This window comes from Sorghum bicolor, chromosome 9, assembly GCF_000003195.3.
Source record: "Sorghum bicolor cultivar BTx623 chromosome 9, Sorghum_bicolor_NCBIv3, whole genome shotgun sequence".
Lineage (NCBI taxonomy): Eukaryota > Viridiplantae > Streptophyta > Magnoliopsida > Poales > Poaceae > Sorghum > Sorghum bicolor.
In genome coordinates, this window is record NC_012878.2 from 58,183,380 (window position 1) to 58,204,858 (window position 21,479).

The following is a 21,479-nucleotide window of genomic DNA, read 5'->3' on the forward strand; positions in this document are numbered from 1 at the left end:
AGATGGCTGGCAACATCAAAAATGGCAGACGCCACAGGAAGCCAGCACCCTGGTTGGGGTCGTTGTAAATGATGAAACCCAAAGCTGCAAAGCTGAAAATGAAAATAGATGGCACCCAGATGGTTATTATCCACTGAGCCAAACGGCTCGTCATCTGGTTCTTTTCCCCAATAGTCAATTCAGACGACGCCACTGCCTGCATTACCCACTCAAAGGCACGGGATGCATCGTGGTCTAAGAACTTCAAGGTCATTTCCTGGACTCTGGTTGCAAGCAGCACCATGATTCACTCAAGTTCAGTTATCCTGGTAAAAAAAAGTGTTAGTTCCTATCCCATAAAGAAAGAATATAGTGCATATATGGAATCTTATATCAACCAAAACTGTGCATTATCTTCTCTTCCTAAAAGATGATGTCCTTATTAGCCAAGGGGGAAAAAAACTACGATCGAGTATATATAATTCTATATATTCTTGGAAGATTTGTCTAGAGACAGAATTTAAAGGAGTTAATCAACATCATTTGCATTCAATTTGGAGAAGGCCAAACAACTAATTAGGCCATTTTGAAAAAAGAAAACATGCTAGAGTCTAGAGGAATATTAAAGTAATCCTCCACAAGCACAGAATACCACAAACAAAATAAGGCCTAAAACCATATGTGCTCTGACAGAGAATATTAATAACCTTGTGCAGAGCAATTGAGCTAAAATCTGAACATTTTCAGTACATGGATTCCACAAACAAATGAGACCTAAAACCATATGTGATCTGACAGAGAGCAACCTCCTGCAGAGCAATTGACCTAAAATCTGAGCATTTTCAGTTCCGAGTGTATTCTACTAGCTTTATGAAAATCAGACACAAACTAAAGAAGTAAACTAGCTATAGCATAGATGCATGCTCTGAGTATGCTATAGCCAGAATGGAGCAGGGTAGAGAAACAATTGAAGCCTAAAACCGTGCAATGAACAGAAAGCAACCTTTTCTTTTATTTCCATGTCTTACTTCTGAACTTGGATGGTCCAGCACATTCATTTCTATTTAATGCCAATAGTCACAAATACCTCCTCAAAGATCATTTCTTCAATTCTAAATTTTTGAACTGGAACAGAGAACTAGAGTTGTGGCTTTGTAGTTCTGTCAGTGCTACATAGCTCTTACTGTGGATGGAAGACCTTTAGATGCTTATTAGTATAATCATAGAACTAGTTAGCTTTGCCCGTTTGGCATTTAGTTTTATACTGGACTGAACATTAGCATTCAGTTTGATTTGTGTGAAGTTTGCATTTGATGGAAAAGGTAATTTGTGCTTCAGAAGTGTAAACTGTAGAGGAATAATGTTATTCATAGACTTGGTCTCCTCTGAGTCAAGTAGCTTAAATTGAAGCTAACCAATCCTGTGTAAAACTAGTCCTACATACATCATGCAAAATTCTGATGCTTTGAGAGTTTTGATCAATTAATTGACAGATGGACTGTTTCATATTGTCATTGCCAATATCCTATGCTGCTGTTGATCGAATTGAAGATGATAAAATACGTACGCTTACTGGCAGGAGGAGAAAAGATAGGTGGCCCAATTTGTACCAGTAATTTGCATTCAGTGGGAAGTCGATCTCAAATATCTCTTAAAGATTATCTCTTGAAGGTGTGATGCCAGTTGACAGCATGAAAATTGCAAGGATCATATTTGCATTCTCCAGGATGACAAATATTTATCTCCAAAATAAATATGCAAGATATAGTCTCATTACAGATGAATATATGCAATGCAAAAACTGTGTTAGTATATATTTGTGTTCATGAGAAAAGAATTCTGGTTGGTGAACCTGAGTGGTGTGTTTTGATTTTCAGTTTGTTATCTAGCAGTAACGGCAAAAAGCCTTATTTTCTGTAGTTTGTGAACTTATGTTCAGTTATCAATTCACTTATAGTTATCTTGCATGCTTTACCTGTGTGGTTAAAAATGATAAAATTTTTGTAGTGACACACTGGTATAGCTTCGATCTTGGCATGTCGTGCCACACTACACCGCTAGCTCATCAGTGCTGCCACAGCAAGCTATAGCTCCTTCCCTCCTACTGTACCTTCCAGCGGCCAGCGGCAGCACCACAACCCAACACTGCGGCAGCCGTTGCCCTAGCTAGGCCTACCTCTAATCCCAACGGTACGGTGCCCCACACCAGAACCCTAACCATAAACATGAAGGAGAGGGAGAGATGAGATGCGAGCTTACCTCGACTTGTTGGCCTTCCGCCGCGGATGGGGTGAAGCAGCAAACTCGTCGCGTCGAGGAAGGCCGGGGATTATAGGGTACAGGCTTTTACATGTATCCCATTATATATTATAAAATATTACCTAAAATCTATTAAAAAGATTGAGCTGTCATATATATCTTATCGGTCTAAACTTATTTAAGGCCTGTTTGGTTGCCTAAAATTTAGCAAGGAGAAGGAAAGAGACCTTATTCTCTGCGTCATTCCGTCTATACCTTCCGATTTCCGTTGGGTTTTCTCCGTTTAGCAACTCGCCTCTCCTCAATCCTATTCACTGCACGTCAATGCCGTCCGCCGTCTCCCGCTGCTCCGGGGGCGAGCTCGCCCACGCCGCCCGCGGTGGCTGCTCCAGAGCTCGCCCACGTTGGCCGGGCCACTTCCTCACGTCATGGCTGCTGGTCATCAAGGACCCCAGCTGCGGCAGGTCACAGGTGACAGGTGTGGCCGCGTTCCGACTGTTAGAAATAGTTTGTGGCATGAGAGTCTATGGCTGTAGATTTGTTAAGAATCTGTAAAATAGAAACTGTTGTATAGAATCCTAAAAACATGGGACTCTCATACCGTGATCATGTACCGGAGGTTGTTGCCTTGTATATGAGCTGCGTTATTGGCGAGCATCTCCAAAGGCTTTGGCAAATTGACTTGGCATTTGTTGCTATTTGCAAACTCCCATAACAAAATGCAAAGGATAAAAATAGGCCATCTCCAAGGAAATTGGCATTTGGACTTGGCAAATGATAAAAATAGAAGGTCTCCAGGCGCGCGCTTTCCTCGCGCGTGACTTTGCTCGCGCGATCGGGTTTGCAAAGTCGTCCACAGCTTGGCATTTTTGCCAAGTTTACTCACTCATTTGCCAAGTTGCACAAATTGCAAACTCCAAATGCAAAACCGTTGGATACCTCTTTTGGAGCTTTTTGGCAAATTACTTAAATGCAAACCTCAAATGCAAAACCCTTGGAGATGCTCAAATCAACACGCACTGCGCCCCTGGCTATCATCTTGCCAAGCGCTTCCACCATCTGCCCTCTGTATTTTCTACATGTAGAATGGACAAGTTCCCCTCCAATGTCGACATGCGGCACGTGGCGCCTCGCCCCAGCCCTATCTTACTCTGTCCCGCTCTTGCACCGTCTTCAGCCTCACTCGAAATACTTTGTTTGCTTGGGCCTTGTTTAGTTCCCAAAATATTTTGTAAATTTTTTCAGATTCTCCGTCACATTGAATCTTACGGCACATGCATAGAGCACTAAATATAGATAAAAGAAAAAACTAATTGTATAGTTTAACTGTAATTTGTGAGATAAATTTTTTTGAGCCTAGTTAGTCCATGATCGGACAATATTTATCAAATACAAACGAAAGTGCTATATTGTCCATTTTGTAAAAAAATTTAGAAGTCGTGTATGCGTTTGCTCTGCTCTTACTGTGGAGCCAGCCCTGTTTCTCGGTATGCTGTCTCTGCAGACACGAGCGGGCAGTGGCGAAGTCAGATTTAAAACTTTGGTATTTTCACTTCCACGTCATAAAAAAATCAAATCTTTAGGCTTAAAATATAGCCAATAACACTATGAATCAACAACTATTGATCAATATTTGTTTTCTAGACTAAAGACTTCTAATTAAAAGGCTAGTCTTTTCACCTGCTTTGAGCTGAATGTGCTAAAATACTATAAATTATAACATTATACAAAAATAATTAGGTATTTCCACTGGGGAGAATACCCTAAATCCGGCCGTGGCAGCACCCGGCACGGCAGAGCCCCTTGCACTTGCCGTGTGCAAGGCCGCTGCCAAAGTCAAGTCGCTCCACGGCCACCGGGTGCAACACCTTGCTGTCCGCCGCAGTCGCCATGTATGACCAATGACCCCATTAGTTCATGTGGTTTTGGCCGTCTGTTACTAATTAGAAAAATGCTTGCATCCATACGTTTTGCGAAAAAATGTGCAACTAAGGTTTTACGAATTGTGTTGCTATAGTCTAGTATAAAGTTATGTAACCTAGTTTTCAAATCTATCAACTTATATTATCAACTAATAAGGTAAACTATAATAGTAAACACACAACTTAGGTTCATAATATAGTGCGAAAACTTAACTAAAATAAAGATACAAACTTCCATTAACGATTCTGGCATTTTCCCTAAGTTTTCAAGACACTCACGGTTTTCCCTAATCGTAGTTGGAGACCTGCAAAAGCCGAGCACCGATCGAATACTCCTGCAAAGGCCAAGCACCGATCACTCTGGGAAGTTCCGAGTTCGTTTGGAACTGCTCCACAAAATCCACTGTGGCTCCATAAAAAAATAGAGTTTGTGGAGTACCTTTTTAGGTGCTCTCACAACTCCACCAATTTTCCTCGAACTGAATGCGTGGAGCTGAAACTGTTTGGCTAAAAAACGTGGAGCAAAGCAGTCCCAAACACTCCAATATTGGAAACCAAAGATATCACATCGCACATATCAAACGGCCCTTACATTATGGCGAGCAAAAAAATATTCAAAAGGAAACTTATCTTTTGTTGATCAAGGAACTAGGCTTTGTTCCACCCAAAATGCAAAAAGTTTTTAAAATTCTCCGTCACATCGAATCTTGCAGCATATGCATAGAGCATTAAATATAGATAAAAAATAACTAATTGCATAGTTTAAAATTTACGAGACAATCTTTTGAGCCTAATTGGTCTATGGTTAGACACTAATTACCAAATGAAAAATGATATAGTAGCTAAATCCAAAATCTTTTCAAAACTTAACAAGGCTCTAGTAAAATGCATGCTTCCTTGCACATGTCTTTATTTTATTTTATTTTATTTTACTTTATTTCTTTTATCTTTTCTGTAGATACTTTCGTCCCAAACAACAATATTTTGATTATGCTCTCTGTCTAGAAAATTTGATGTCTTATCTTTTGTAAAACTAGTTTGGGCCATATAGTTTAAGATTGTGGTATTCCTGCATTTTTTTTCAAGCATCATGCATGAATCGCCTTCAATAAATAAGAGATACATAGACAATTTCAATTATACACTAATTTTTTTGAGGGAAACATGAGGGGCGCCAAGCACCACTGAAAATTTATTGAAAAAAACGAAAGTACAAAGCACACAAAGTTAAGCACTAATTTATCTTAAATTCATAAAAAAAATATAGAAACGTCAAAAATTTGGGACATATATAGGATTATTTCAAGACGATTCATTTCAGAAGGTAGATAGACATGATCCGACGATGCTCCGGATCAGACGGTTGTGTGTCGGACTGTCATGTCCTAATCGAAAATTACTGCAGAGGCAATCATGGCGGCGGGCACTTGGGGTTGCAGGTGACGCAGTTGGCCTGGCACTCTTTCCGTGAGTAGTAGCAGTAATTTCCAGTCTCGCAACAATAGCAGTCTCGATTGCCACACGACCTTATGGCACACAATATCACCTTGAACTTGCTCCCATCTAGTGCCGTGGAGTTGACGGCCGCGTCCGTAGCGTTAGCGCTTGGGTACCTCCTCAATATTGGAATTCCGATCTCATCAAGTAGCCCTCGACGACCTGCAAATCGATCAAATTCATAGATAGACATGGCATAAATTAATGACATGCAGAGACAAGCAAAGGTTGTAATCGACACACTTACATTGTGCAGGTGAAGCAAATAGCACGACGAACAAGAACACGGCCACTGCCAGGCTGATGATGAAGGTCCTGGCCGCCATATTGAATCCGATCGATCGATCGTTTAGATAGTGATCGGAGCGACGTATTACTAGAATGTTTGTATGTATGGTAGAGCTAAGCAAGGATGGCTTGGGTGTTGTGTATATAGGGCAATGCATGAGGTACTAGTGATGTATATACATGGAAAAGTAAACAGCCTTGGCAATTTTGATTCCCTTATTGGCTCTTGCCATGTATGTGTACAAGGAAAAGCAGCCTTTTGCGATTTTGATTTTGTTTGATTATTGATTCCTTTGTTTCCTCTACTATTCCTACTTCTCGCGTCACGAAACAACAAATACAAATCGTGAACGGTTGTATTTTTTTCCCAAAAAAAAAAGGAAGCAGCAGATTGTGGGGGGCGGCGATCCGGCCGTACGCTTTGTTTCCTTGTTTATTAGTCGCATCCTGGGCCCTCGCCATTTCCTTATTTTGGTTTGGGCCGAGCTTTTTGAGGCCCACCATGCTACGCCGCCGGGGCAAGTGTGTGCCGCTGGGTAAACAAAGGGCCTTGTTTAGTTCCCAAAAAATTTTACAAAATTTTTCAGATTTCCCGTCACATCAAATCTTAGGCGCATGCATGAAGTATTAAATATAGATGAAAATAAAAACTAATTGCATAATTTGGTCGGAATTGACGAGACAAATTTTTTGAGTCTAGTTAGTACATGATTGGATAATATTTGTCAAATACAAACGAAAATGGTACTATTCCTATTTTGCAAAAATTTTTGGAACTAAACAAGGCCAAAGTGTGTGTGTGTGTGTGTGTGTGACAAGGTGTGCGTTGGAAACCAAGATTGCAGGTTCAAAAAAAAAGAAGAACCCAAAGATTCAACAGTATTTCATGCAAGCATGCAAAAAATCTTGGAAGAGTCGAAGTGAAAATCGTCGAGTGTAAAAACAAAATATATACAGTTTATTAGTAAATAATATGTAGAACAAAATATTCCTACTTTTTTTTTCGCTGGGCATTATATTAGAACTCTCTCCGATCCAATTGTAAGTTAATGGCGCTGGTACTGGGCATTATGAGTTGCAAGCTTAATGGCTCTGGATGATGGTGATGGCAATTGGAACTCAGACAGCTTCACTTTCAAGATATATATATCGAATAAGACGTGTGTCACTCAGGCCCTCAACAAATTCGGCGTTGCATAGGGGCGCCGCACCACTGCAACGGGCAACGGCAAATGTTGCATAATAATATCTCCAGCCTTTTCCCTTTGATTTGCATCCTTTTACTATTAACAAAATGTAATTTCCAATGAATTAAATGAATTGATCAATCCTTCATTGTGCGCAAACTGGCACATTTTAGCCTCAATACATGGCGTAAAAACAACATGTTTTAGAGTCCAAGACTCTATGTGATCACCTCTTATGAATTACTACTTATACCATACGCCACTTCTTGCAGGCTAGTCCTGGAGAAGCTGTGGCCAGCATATCAGCAGCTAATACATCCTTGACATGCCAGATGGCACAACGCCAACGTTTCGGTGAGTGCCAGCGCCTACTGATGCCGCGGCGGCAGCAACAATGCCGTTAAGGGATCTTGTGTATATGTCAGTGTCAGATGCTATCCTATCTAATGGGTTATTCTTCGGTCCAGATGGAAGATGGAACGGGGGTGCTCTCATGTTCACAGCCACATCAGGCGAGCCTTTGCTGTTTGAAAAAGCATAAGCCTGCGACTGCTGTGTGTAACCTCCCATGGCCTGTGATGGGTTCGTACTGTCCAATCTTGCAGGCATTTGGCGGTAACCATATGCTTGTGGGATCTGTTGATGAGGAGGATACCCTGAATTCATCACTGAACCATTAACTCTTACTGATCCTGCTGGCAAATAGAAAACAAAAATCTCAGAAAAGGGCCATCGTAAGTTAAAAAAATATCAACAAATCATTTTTAGTACTCCCTCCGTTCCAAATTATATGCCGTTTTGGCTTTTGTAGATACATAATTTTTGCTCTGTATCTAAACATAGTGTATATCAAGATGCATAGCAAAAACTATGTACCTAGAAAAGCCAAAACAACTTACAATTTGGAACAGAAGGAGTAACTAGCAGTAAGTGAAGACAGAAATACCTGCTTGTGTTTGCAGCCCTTGTGGAGCCAGAGATGCCCTGGGAACATTTCCAGGACCACTTCCTTTCTCCCAAGGATTCTTACATGAATCATCAGAGACTGGTCTAACCTTTGATGAGGCAGCAAGAGGTTGTTCCTTGGCAGGAATTGGATTCGAGTGAACAACAGTAGTCCTACAAAATGAAGCTGCAGATTAGCAAAACAAAAAAGGCAAAAGCTTTCACTCAACTAAATTACAGTAACAAAAGGACAGAAGCACAGACAAGTGGAGCAACTGTTTATGAACATTCTGAACGCATACTAATCAACTGTTAGTTTTGATTTCAGGGGAAAAAACATGACTTGTACCATGCCAGCAAAGCATTGTACAGTTGGCTTCAGAATTAGAGAACATGTGCACCCTCAATCCTCTCATTGACACCACTGAGTAACTGCTGGAAACACCTCTGGTCTTATCTTGCATTCAAGACCATGTAGGAACTTTGAAATTATCCATTAGAACTACGATTTTATCTTTGAAGTTTGAAATCCCATGATCATCTAGCCTTGGTCACTTCGTTCTCAGGTATCAACATCCTAGGTGGTATCAACATCCTAACAACAAACTCATACCCAACCCAGAAGATGGCTCGTCTTACCATTGGGCACTCGGGCCACAAGGGAGAACCTTAATATGGAGACAAACTAAGATGTACATGTTATTGAAAGTACACCACAAGGCAGCCTGCGAATGAAGTCAAGACTATGATGCCCTATTACCTGGGCAGGGATGCGTGTTTCCTGTCTGTTGGAACTGATGGGACGTTACCACCACTTTCTTCAAGATGAGAAAACTGCTTCTTAAATTGATCGACAGCGCTGCATAAAATATCCAGCAAGTGTTTCCATCAAAGGGTTGAAATGGACAGATACATGTGTAAATACATGCATGCGCAAAGCAACATACATGTGCAAACACAGAAAAGCTAAAACCTTGGGTAGAGAAAGGTTGTCCTCTCTGTGCCATTAATGTAGCTATTCAGCAATTGAGGGTGATATTCCAGTATCTCACGGAATATCAACTCTCTTATCTCTTCCTTTGACATTCTTTTGTGCTCAAAGTCAAATTCCACTTTTCTGATTGGCTGACAGGATGGTTCTCTTTCAATCCTGGAAAGACCTTTGAAGTATGGATCACGCAATGCCTGAAACAATACATATATTGAAAGAAATGTCACAAATACTTAGGATTACAAAGTAAGGTAGAAAGCAGCATCACATATCTAGTTCCATAGAGGAAAATTAGACACAAAAGGTTTTAAGATGAGACAGCAGCAAAGGACTACCTCTTCTGCTGTTGGACGGTCCTTTGGATCAAACGCTAATAGCTTTTCTAATAGTTTAAGTGCCAAAGGATCTGCACTAGGAAACTTCTGAGAAAATGGAACAGGATCCTTCTTTCTCATGCTGCTCAAGTACCTTCTTGCTTTCTCATTCCGAACCTGAAAAGGAATAAAAGAACAAGTTCAACTTTGGAGTCACTGAGCCATGAGACAAACTAAACTAGAGTTTCCTTGGTTATAGCACTATACCCGAGAAATTGTATCCGTTGATGGTGTGCCTAGAAGATCAGTCATCAAATCTAGCTGATGAACAACATTTTTACCAGGAAATAAAGGCTTCCCTGTCAACACCTCAGCAAATATGCATCCAATGCTCCAAATGTCAATAGCTGGTGTATACTGCAGTTTTTGGGGATAACAACAATATAAAGCACATTCAGATTATAGACAGGCTGGCAACAATTTATATAGAAAGTAAAGCATTCTTAGTAGTAAGAAATGCTCATTTGATTATTGTAAAGCTGCAATTCAGCAGGTTATTGGTTCCTATTTGTGCATAATAGGGACAAAAAAAGGGGTATCAATCAGATTGATCCATGCATAAAAATAAACCACAAATGAAAATGGCATACAGAACCAAAAAAAAACACTTATATCATTACCTACAAAGGACAGAGTTTAATGAATATCTCATGTGAAATTACTATGAGAATCTTTATCCAGATTCATAGTATTTGGAAAGAACCATTCAAACAAGACACTAAAGAGCATCTCTCCATGTGTTGGAGCTCCTACCAAATTCTAGCAAAAAGTAACAAGGCAACGGTAAGAGTAAAATGCAATAACATACCATGATAGAATTCATTGTCAAGGAGAAAAACATAAGCGAATAGTATTCTCAAATAATCATAATTGGTAATTCATATTATGGGACCATCCACATTGCTTATTAGTGAACATAATAAGTAATGATATGTAACTAGAAAGCTCACCTTGGAGAAGAAGGATCCACAGAGCTCTGGAGCTCTGTACCACCTTGTTGCAACATAATCCTGCATGGCATTTGTATCAATACACGATATACATTATACCTGAATCCAATGAAATAAGAGCTGACTCTCTGTTTCTTACATACCGTCCAGAAGACTGTTGTTGGGGTATCATTGAATGCGACCCGGGCTAGTCCAAAGTCACATATTTTCAATTTGCAGTTAGAGTTTGCTAAAATATTCTTGGGCTTCAGGTCACGGTGATAAACATTAGCTGCAATTATGTAAGTTCAGAATCAGCATAAACTATGGCTACAAAAGGTGCACTATGCAATCAAATGCTCACTGTGAGTTGCAACATAAAAGGAGATGAAAGGGATTATTACCAGCCATACATGGCTGAACTAAAATGCACACTCCCATTTTTGGGAGATTCAGGGAAATGGCTGGCATATACAGCGGGAGAGTTGGCATACCAGTATGGATGTATTTGAGGGCCCGAAGTAACTGGTAGAGAAAGAACTGGTAATGCTCCTTGGTCAAGTCATCGTTGGCCTTTATAACTTGGTGGAGATCGGACTCCATAAGCTCAAAAACAACATAAATATCCTTGAAGTCCTTTCTCGATGGAGGTAACATAATGTGCTTGATCTCAACAATATCAGGGTGCCTTAGGAGCCTCAGAAGTTTGATCTCACGGAGGATCCTCGCGGCATCGGAGACATGCTCAAAGATATTGTGTATCTTCTTGATCGCCACTCTCTGCCGGGTGTGAAGATCAATGGCAGAGCAGACAACCCCATAGCTTCCCTTACCAATGACTTCTTGGATCTTGTACCGGTTTGCATCCCCGTACTCTGTGAAGAAGTCGGCCTCTGCAGAAGTCTGCAACACGAATTGCGCACAATAGATCAATGAACTGTTTCAAGAAACCCCCACTGCAGAGGATTTGCAGAGGATTTGAATGGAAGGGGTTGCCAAACCATTGCAGACAGACAGGAATAGGTCCGGAACGGACAGAATCTGTCATAAGGCAGTAACCGCGTGCACAAAAACTAGCAGTTTCACTTTTACTAATGGAATCGTCTCCTCCACGTGGGCGTGCCCGACGAACACCGCAAGCAAAGGGAACGAATAACTATGCGCGCCGACAGGAGTACAGGGCCAAGGCAACAGGCCGCCGTGCTGTTTAATCCGGGGGACAGATGGCATCTCGAAGCGGCACGAAAAATGGTCAACTTTTGCATGTGAGATCAGAGCTGTCTGCAACTCACACCGTTCAGCTCACGCGGCATTTGACCTTTTCATTACATCATCAATCAGAGTGATGTCCAGATCGAATTTAGACTTCACCAATGATATGAACATGGAAGAGTCGCGTCAAAACTTTTAAAATAAAACAGACATAAAAATTCAAAAAAAGGTGTAAAGTAGAGGTGTTTTATCGATCGATGGCTCACGCACTATCAGCAGCCCGGAACCGAAATCGACACGAAGCATCAACACTAGCGCGCAGCAACATAATTTTTTTTTTTTTTTTGAAACGTTCGCAGCGACATAGCTTAACGGCGAAATTTACGAGCAAGCACCAACAGGAGAAGAAGCGCCCACCTTGTTCCGCTGGTCCTGCTGCATCTCCTCTGGCCGGATCTGCCGCCCCACCGCCGGTTCCAAACGAAAACCCCGCGCCCCCTCGCTTCCGCCGCACTCAGCACCCGCCTACGCTGCGGCGGCGGCGGCACCACCGGCACTCGAGACGCCGCGCGCGGTCGGGATCAGGGGGGAGAGCAAGCCCCTGAGAGCGCCCCGGGACGTGGGACGGCGACCGCGCGGCGAGGGGGTAGTAGGGCTCCTCCGCCCGATCTCGTCTCGCCGCGCGCCGCGTGCAGGCGTGCAGCGCCGCGCCCTCGAGGAAGAGGAGAGAAGGCAAGGCAAGGGAAAGGCGGAGGGGGAGATTTCTTTCGTGTCGCTCGTGGCTTGTTGCCGTTATATGATGGGGGCCCGGGCAGTGGGTGCGGGTGGGTGGCGTGCTGGACGCTTCCCCACCGTCCGATCTGCATCTTTGTGTGATCCATCCACCGCCTGTGCATCTACCGCCCCCACCTCCTTTGAGCTTACCAACGCCTAGTGGCTTTTGAAAACAATGCTGTCCAAATTTCATTTTGATATTATAGGTCTGATTGGTTTACTATTATTAAATTTCTCTATGATATAGATTTGACAAACCAAAGTTAGGTAAAAAAAAAGATTGTCATAAATTTGGCAAATCAAATGTGAGAGGTTGGTAAGTTTTAGCTGCAAACTAAGGCCTTGTTTAGTTCCCAAAAATTTTGCAAAATTTTTCAGATTCTCCGTCACATCGAATCTTTAAACGTATGCATGGAGTATTAAATATAGATGAAAATAAAAACTAATTTCACAGTTTGGTCGGAATTGACGAGACGAATCTTTTGAGCCTAGTTAGTCTATAATTTGACAATATTTGTCAAATACAAACGAAAGTACTACTATTCATATTTTGCAAAAAAATTTGGAAGTAAACAAGGCCTAATTAATAGCCAAAATCATGGCTTGCGAAATCCTTGGCATAGCAAATTTTAGCCATAACCCAGTTAGATCCTATATACCGGCTTCGTAAAGTCCTAGAAGTATATGGTAAGACAATTTTTTTTTTATAATTTTAACTGGAATTATAGAAGATATTGATATTTATGACAAGAAATTAGTGCTAGTAAATAAACCATAAAATATACATCGATCAAGCTTATTAGAATTTGACTCGAACCGACTCTAGAAACTGAATTTATTTTATCGTTAAACGGAAGGTTCAGTGACCACACAAGTAGTTCGACTGTAGAGCTATATATGATACATTCATTCGGTGACGTATAACCTAATGACACATCACAACCACCCCGAGCCGCCGTCGCTGTAACAGATAACTAGTCTCTGTTGCGTTAGTGTCGGCGCATGACATTTGCGTTTGCACTCGCGATGGGTGTAGGTTTTGGGGTCTTCTTTACCAGGACCCGTGGGTGGTGGTGGTGGTGTAGTGTAATTAGGTGGCGGGAGCCTGTGATGGAATTGAAACGCCAACTAATGGCAAGCTTGCCTTCAAATCACACTTTGGCGACCCGTGCTCGTGCAGCCAGCCGCTAATAACCTACTCAATCCATCCCAAATTATAAGTCGTTTGACTTTTTTAATATTAAGTTTGACCACTCGTCTTATTCAAAGTTTTGTACAAAATATTACTTTTTTTTTGTTGTGTATTGGTTTATCAATAAAAGTTCTTCAATAATGACTTAAATTTAACTATATTTATATAAATTTTTTGAATAAGACGAGTGGTCAAACTTGGGATAAAAAAGGGAGTACTATCTACTCTAGTCGGTGTTCTTGTGAACCCAGCACGGACCAGGTACGCCGTACGCGGGACGGGATGCTGCAGCGACACATGGGCGCCGCCGACCTGCGAGCGCTGTACGTACCACGTGCGGTGTCCGCCTCGCGTCATCGATATGGGCAAGATTTCACGGCGACACAGGTCACAGGATGACTGGCCGGAGATCACACGGGCCGTGAACGTACATTTATTTTATTTATTTACAGACCGCCGTGCTTTCCCCGGACTGCTGGTGGTGTTGGAGCTTTTGTTTTTCCCGACTGCTGGTTGTGTGTGTGTGTGGAGGACTGGTGGTATCAAGAATAGCAATTGTGCGGGCGTACGTCGCCTACCAGTCGTCTGCCAAAAAAAAAAAAAAAAGAGGAGAGGACGACCGGCCGTGAACGTCACACAATCCGTTGGACGTCGCGTCGGAATGGCCCTCCCTCACAATTCACCAAAAGAATGGCCAGCAACACCGACCACTAGAAAAAGAAACCCAACCCGAGTCGAACCGAACCACGGGTTCAGTCAGGCGCAGCAGAGAGTGGCGTGGCGCCTAATTCAAACGGACGGACCAGACAGCAGAGCACCAGCACCACACAACAGATGAATGGTACTGGTAGGCAAAGGCAACGCGCACAGGCAGGCACCACAGAATCGGCATCCATCATCATCAGCTGATGATGGTGAAACCAACCTTGCTCATGCATGCAGTATATCTCAGCAGTATATTCCATGATCAGGAAGTATTGCATATCTATACATAAATAAGTCATGTCAACGTCGTGGTCGTCCAGAACAGTTTCTCTGTTTGTAGTTACAGCTTACAACAGCAATACAACATTAGAACTACTGCACACCAAGCTTTATGCTAGTGCCCAAAGAAATGGAGAACCAACTATACAATATATGCTACCTGCCTCTCTCTTTTTTGTTTTCCTATTCCCCTTGCAGATACAATATACATGACACCAGCTGCAGAAGCAAAATGCTCCAGTTCCCACGAGGTTGGTGGGTACGCGGCAGTGTCGGTTACACACTCGCATGTGATGCTGCTGCGCCAATCATCTCCCCGGAGCCAAATATCGGGATTCCGGCAGGAGTTGCTCTACATCCACATGGAGCCCCCAGGATCTTTCAGAGAACTAGAGAGAAACCGCGTGGAGCCGCCGGTAAGTATACCTACTGAATCCGCTGGAGATTGTAGTGCACCACCCTCTCGAGGGCGCTTCTGAACTCGCTCCTCGGAAGGCACTGCAGGCTCTGAATCGCCAGCGCGCCTTTCTCCTCAGCGAGCTCCTGAGCTCTCCTGATACCGCCGCTCCGGTGGACGAGCTCGACCGCGGCCGCCAGGGATCCCGGCTCGCTGAACTCAGAGTCGATGATCTCCCGCAGCCGTGGCTCGTCTTGCAGCGCGAAGATCACCGGAGCCGTCAGGTTTCCTTTCGCCAGGTCACTCCCCGCTGGCTTCCCGAGCTGCTCCGCTGACTGGGTGAAGTCGAGGATGTCGTCCACGACCTGGAAGGAGAGCCCCAGGTTCCTGCCGTATTCGTACATCTGCTCGCAGATGGTGGTGTCCATGCCGCTGAATATGGCGGCAGACCTTGTGCTTGCCGCGATCAGAGAAGCGGTCTTGTAATAGCTCTTCAGCAGATAATCGTCGAGCGTGACGTCGCAGTCGAAAAGTGTTGATGCTTGCTTTATCTCACCACTAGCGAAATCCTTGATTACCTGTTAGCACATCGGGTTTTTTTCCCTCCATTCAGGTAAACAAAGCGCTGACATTTTTATTTAAATGAAGAGATCATGGCCTGCTCGGATCCTGTAGTACCTGGCTGATGAGCTTGATGACTTCAATGTTTTCTAGGTTTGCAAGAAACCAAGAAGACTGTGCAAACATAAAATCGCCAGCGAGCACAGCCACCCGTGTGCCATAGAGCTGGTGGATTGTTTCTTTTCCTGCAAACGATCAGATCTAGTTTAATTAGAATAAATCGGTCAACCTATTGTCCTTGGTACCCACACCAAACCATTACATTATTAAGTATGATGAATAGCATCGAGCGTAAAGGAAACAAAGATGAAGCTTCCAGTATCACGAATGCAACAAGGTAATTAGCATTTACTAGCAAACAGAGGGAAAAATGAAACACAGATTTCCAAACTTTACCTATCACCTATGTCTCCAAAGTACAAGGGCCAAGAAAATCAATAGAATTTAGAAATACCATGGACAGCCATGCCCAGAAAATATTAAACAAATGTTTCCAAGAGGTTTTAAATAAAAATAAAAAATAGCATGATAAAAAATGCTTTTTCCATTAACACTGTACACTAAATCACTAGTAAGCACAGCTACCATGCAGACCTGCTGGATTGTTTCCTTCCCGATCCAATCTAATTTATAATAAACCGGTCAAGTTAATTATACCCTCACGAAACCATTACATTATGATGAAGTGAATACCATTATGTGTAAAGGAATATGCTTCCTTCATTTTCAAAGACCAAAAAAGCTTCCTGTATCGCGAGTGCAACAGGGAATAGCAAAGAGAGTGGTAAAAATGACATACAAATTCAGAATTTCCAATGTAACATATGTCTCCAAAGTACAAACGCAAAAAGAAAACGATAGAAGGTTCAAGTACAACCATCCACAGCCATTCCCAGAAAACATTAAACAAATGTTTCTAAGATACCTTAAATAAAATAGAAAAGAGCATGATGAAAAAAAGGTTTATATTGACTATACGTCTGACTTGTTCCTGACAAAAACATTTTACATACCTCTTCGCATCCCACTATCGTCTATGACATCATCATGTATTAGACTTGCAGTATGAATCATCTCTATGATCTCAGCCAAGCGCTGATGTTCAGTAGTTAGCTCCCTGGATTGCAAAACCAAAATATCTGTGTGTTTAATATCAAAAATCATGATACAAAGTGGTAAATCTATAGCAGAGAAAGGAACTTACGACAAAGCAGCTAATTCAGCAGTTGCTCTGGACACCAGAAAAACTAATGCTGGTCTTAATCTCTTTCCACCAGCACCGAAAATTTGTTCTGCTGCAGAAACTAAAACTGGATTTTCTGCACCAACAAGCTGTTGAAGTTATATCAGTTATCACTGTGGCAGATAGGAGCTCATTAAGCACGAACTGCTAAAATAATCTTCAGCAGTCATGTGTACGACTTTTGCAGATTACAAATTAGGGCAGGCATGTTATTTGATTTTAATGCTCTGAAATTTTAGGCCTTATTTATATCATGAACGAAGATTTATACATGGATTGTAAAGCTGAGATGTATCATCATATATTTCTTAAGGATCTTTTTTTTTTGCATTCAGGATAAAAAATGTGTAGTATGAGCATATCGTCAACCTTTCCCAAAACCCTAAACACTTAGGAGAGTTGCTGTGTGCATGAAACTTATTACGTTGTCAAAGCTCAAGGCCTTAGTCCAAGAAGTTCTTAAGGAATTTTTTTTTTTTTTTTGCATTCGACCAAAAATGTGCAGTATGAGTATATCGTCCACCTTTCCCAAAACCTTAAGCATTTAGGAGAATTGTTGTGTCATGAAACTTATTATATTGTCAAAGCTCAAGGTCTTAGTCCAAGACATGGACATCACCAGTGGTGGAGCTTGGACAGTTGGACAGGAAAGAGTGGGGGACAACAGAACATGAAATGGAAGTGGAGGGGGGGAAGATTAGTATCTTGTCAGCGCTAAAATGAATGAAAATAAATACTCCATTAAGAATTTGTCTAGCTTAGGGGTGGCCATGGCTTTCTTTGGTACTAACTAAGCTCTGCCACCGGACATCACAACTTTAGAAAATAATAATTGGCTAATTGTGACTCACTTTGAGTCAATGTCATAGGCCTCCTAGATATGAGAGTGGGGAAGCGCTGAAGTATGAGTGTGTGTACTTATTACTTTCAGCCCTACTTGAGAGTGAGTTGAATAGATGGATGCCTGAAACTAAACTTAAAATAAAATAAAATAAAATAAAACTCGAAGCATGTTAACATTGAAGAAACTAAAGGTTTGCAGAAAAGGACAAAAAGGGCAGTGGAAGATGTTATGGAGGCCACAAAAAATTGACAAGTTATAGCAAGCGGAATCGCAAACTCCACCGGACACTTTTGGTGTTCTGAGCTCCAACTTGTCAAAATATGAGACCACTACATGAAGAAGATATACGTCCCCTTGAAAGGGATGGAAGCAACTATTAATGTCTAATAATATATGTATTCCTGTCATTTTGCAGGCCACTTTCAAAGAGCCGGTGCAACTGTGGAATTGGACAGTTGCTGATAGCATATGATGTTACTTATTTTACTTTGGAGTTTCATGAGAATATTTTGTCTTAAACAAATTCCATGAACTAGGAACACTTGAGGAACATGTCAAATACAAAATTCCGGAGGCCTGGTGGAGCCTAGGAATCATGAGGACTGGGAAAGTGCTCAAGTATTGACTTTACTTCTTACTTTCAGTTCTATTCATGTTCGATAAAAAAAACTATTTGAGATTTTAGTTGAATTGATGGATCCATGAAACTTAAACAAAAAATATAAGTTCTCGAAGCATGTCAAAATCCAAGAAATAAACTGAAGGTTGCAGAAAAGGACAAAAAAACCCAGTGGTAGAAGTTATGGAGGCCATAAAAAATGACAAGTTAGAGCAAGCAGAACTGCAAAATCTATCAGCCCACTCTTGGTGTTCTAAGCTCCAAGTCATCAAAATATGAGACCAGTACATGAAGAAACACACATCCCCTACAAAGGGATGGAGGCGGCTTTTAATGCCTTTAGTCATGTCTGTATTCCTGTCATCTTGCAGGGCACTTCAAAGATCAGGTGCAACCATGCACACTTAAGGTGAGCATATGATGGTTACTTATTTTACTGTAGAGTTTCATTGAATCTTTTACCATGAGGAAATTCCATGAACTAGGAACGCTTGAGGAACATGTCAAAGAGACAAAGAAGAAGGCAATTTCGGATGATGTAGCCCGTTAACATGCCGGTTATATATTTGAAAACGCATGCTAAAGGAACACCATAGGAAATGTGCAGGAATATGAGTGTGCATTAATGTCCTTCCCCATAAGTCACAATCATAACTATATATGGTTATCAATTGCAATCACCAAAAAAAAGAGAAACTTGACAGTCACGGCGCACAGCCTAAACATGCACTCTCTTCTGAAAAGAAGGAAAGGGATAAGGACCCTAAACTATATGGCTTCTAGTTCTAGAATAAGCTCACCGATTTGAGATTGTTGTTGAGGTTGAGCAAGTCGTCCGAGACAACCTCGAGCAGCGAAGAAACAGAAGTGCGTTCAGGGGCAGGGGCGCTTGCTGTTGTCACAGCAGGAATCGTCCGTGCCGGCACATCAACAGCCGCAGTTCCTGCAGAGACACACACCGGTAAGCACATCACTCCAGCACCGCCACTGAAACCAAGCTAAAGCACTCGGATTTACACGGCAAGGCAATCAGGCTTAAGCAGCAGAAAACGAGAGAGAAGAGGAGCAGACCAGGCTGGGCGGTGGCCAGTGAGGCAACGAAGCAAACACATGGCGTGCGCCGCCGTCTGGGCGACGCCCACGCGCCGGTACAGCGGCTGCGGCAGGGGGCCACCAGCTGCCCCAAATCGAGCGCCGTCTTGCTCATGGACGACACCCCTGGGCAGCTCAGAGACAGCATCTCGAGCAGGGAGAGAGAGAGAGACGCCCACACAGCGATTGAAGAAGGAATTGAATCGAGCTAAAGCGCTTGGAGCCGGAGCTGGAGCTCCCAGGGCTAGGGATACCAAAATCTTTGGACCTTGAGACGATACTTGACTGTGATTGGTTTCGTGTGCGAATTGATCTGGTGGTTGGGATCTTTCTTCGTCTCCTTCTCGAGGTGGAGGCGGACGGAGCTCCACGGGCAGCACATCAAGGAGCACGCATTGCGGGATTTTAAGTATGGAGTAAGCCGAGTAGAAAGGGGGGCTTTTTTTTTCTTTTCTTTTTTTTAAGGTAGAAAGGGGGTTTTGTGTATCTATGCTGGCCATAGAATCCGGAGGTTTGCGTGAGGTCATTCGCTCGGGAAAAAAGTATTCTTTATTATATATACCGGCAACGTTTTTACAAGTTAGCCCATGAAAATAACTTCAATTTCATGTCATAAAGGGAGATCAAGGCATTAGTAGCGTAGAAAATAGAGGGCAAAGCTAAGTTGGAGTCGACCATATATTGGACACTCAAACTTAGAGCTTCTTGCCTTTAAAAAACACTTAGAGCCCCTTAACAGAACTCGCTTAATAAAATGATAATGAAGATGACCCAATGATATCTTTCGATTATTGGAGAAGACATGAATCCACTTGTCTGATATTAGTTTATTTATTTCATCTTTTTCTTCCTTTTCTCTCTCTCGGCCATTCTTCTTCTCTCGGGGTCATCTGCTTATTACCAACCCCTATCATGTTGTCCTGTCTCCAGTTGCATTGAATTTGTCTCCACCCCGACGCCATGGCCTCATTCCGGTAGGTGCAAGTGCATGGACAATACAGACACCTCCTATCGCATGTCGCCGTGCTACATCGGTGCCCTCCACCGCCTCAGCGTCGTCGTAGGGGAGCACTTTGTTAAAGACCTTGAGTGTGTAGGCCTCCCGTTGTCGCCGTCCATGGCAAGGGAGACCATGCCTATGGTGTCGTGGTGCATGCACACCGTGTGCATGGCATGCAAGTCAATCTCCATGGATGTCGTCACAAGCATGAGGGAGTATGTGATGCTAACCCGCTAGGGTTTTTGGCCTGATCTTTCGATGAGAGGCGCTGGATAACTCGATTAGTGGATGGAGATGACGTTCACGGCCCGACTACAGCCCTCAAGACCGCGCCTTAGCAACCGATACACCACGTCCAACAGCCGTCACGATCTTGTGGAGCGCGACAACCAGCCCCTAGGGCTCCCGTCCTGCAAGCAATCGAAGAACTAGCAAGAACGAGGAAACAAGCACTGAATTTGCAAGATGAATTGAAGGTTTCAAACTGAATCTGAATCAACAATGGGGTTCCGAAGACAAGGAGACGGGCGGCTGATCCTGCACGCGCGCCTACAAGCAAGTAGCGAAGGCTAAACTTGATCTAAACAAAACTCAGTTGTTCATGGCGGCTCTAGATGTAAATAAATAGAGGGGAGGACGACCAAAGGGGTGCTAGAGTCGTCCTCCAACCCTAGGACGCGTCCCTAATGGACTCAACTTGATACATGGGCCATTGGTCCAAAATAGGGTGACGCAGCACCAAAACAGAAAAAGGTGTCGGCACGAAAACAAGGACTGCGCCCGACTCGTAAGCTGCATAGATATGTGGTTGGACCCATTGGAAAGTAGACTTCATGAGCTTTCCAACAAGTATAGGAACGTCCCAGTTGGAGTCCATATGACGCCGTGGTGATCCATACAAGTTAGAGTTATTTTCCAGTCCGAATCCAACTCCCAAAACGTGTTGGGTTTGGACTCTTTGTTTCCTTGCTGATCTTGTCCATTATTCCTGAGCAACACGAAAGTGCACGTGTCTCCATTGTCTAAATATGATTGACAAGAGTTTAAAACTGAACTTACTTGAAGGTTGAGTTGACGGGCACGAGCACGAGTAAGAGGACCAGCTATAGGTTGTGTCGGAGAGGATGTAG

The 21,479-nt window shown here is 42.7% G+C and overlaps 1 protein-coding gene across 1 annotated transcript; it reads right to left on the reverse strand.

Moving 5' to 3' along the window:
* Window positions 7,257–19,790, reverse strand: LOC8083810 (mitogen-activated protein kinase 10). The gene is made up of 18 exons (XM_002441534.2): window positions 19,329–19,790; window positions 19,058–19,200; window positions 16,756–16,883; window positions 16,565–16,668; window positions 15,609–15,736; window positions 14,964–15,508; window positions 14,475–14,584; window positions 14,353–14,393; window positions 12,001–12,108; window positions 10,866–11,274; window positions 10,536–10,663; window positions 10,393–10,452; window positions 9,650–9,799; window positions 9,404–9,559; window positions 9,051–9,262; window positions 8,838–8,936; window positions 8,079–8,251; window positions 7,257–7,827 (listed from the first exon to the last, which is right to left on the reverse strand). The coding sequence occupies exons 1-18, from the start codon at window positions 19,495–19,497 to the stop codon at window positions 7,442–7,444; spliced, it is 3,249 nt and encodes a 1,082-aa protein (XP_002441579.2). The 5' UTR covers window positions 19,498–19,790; the 3' UTR covers window positions 7,257–7,441.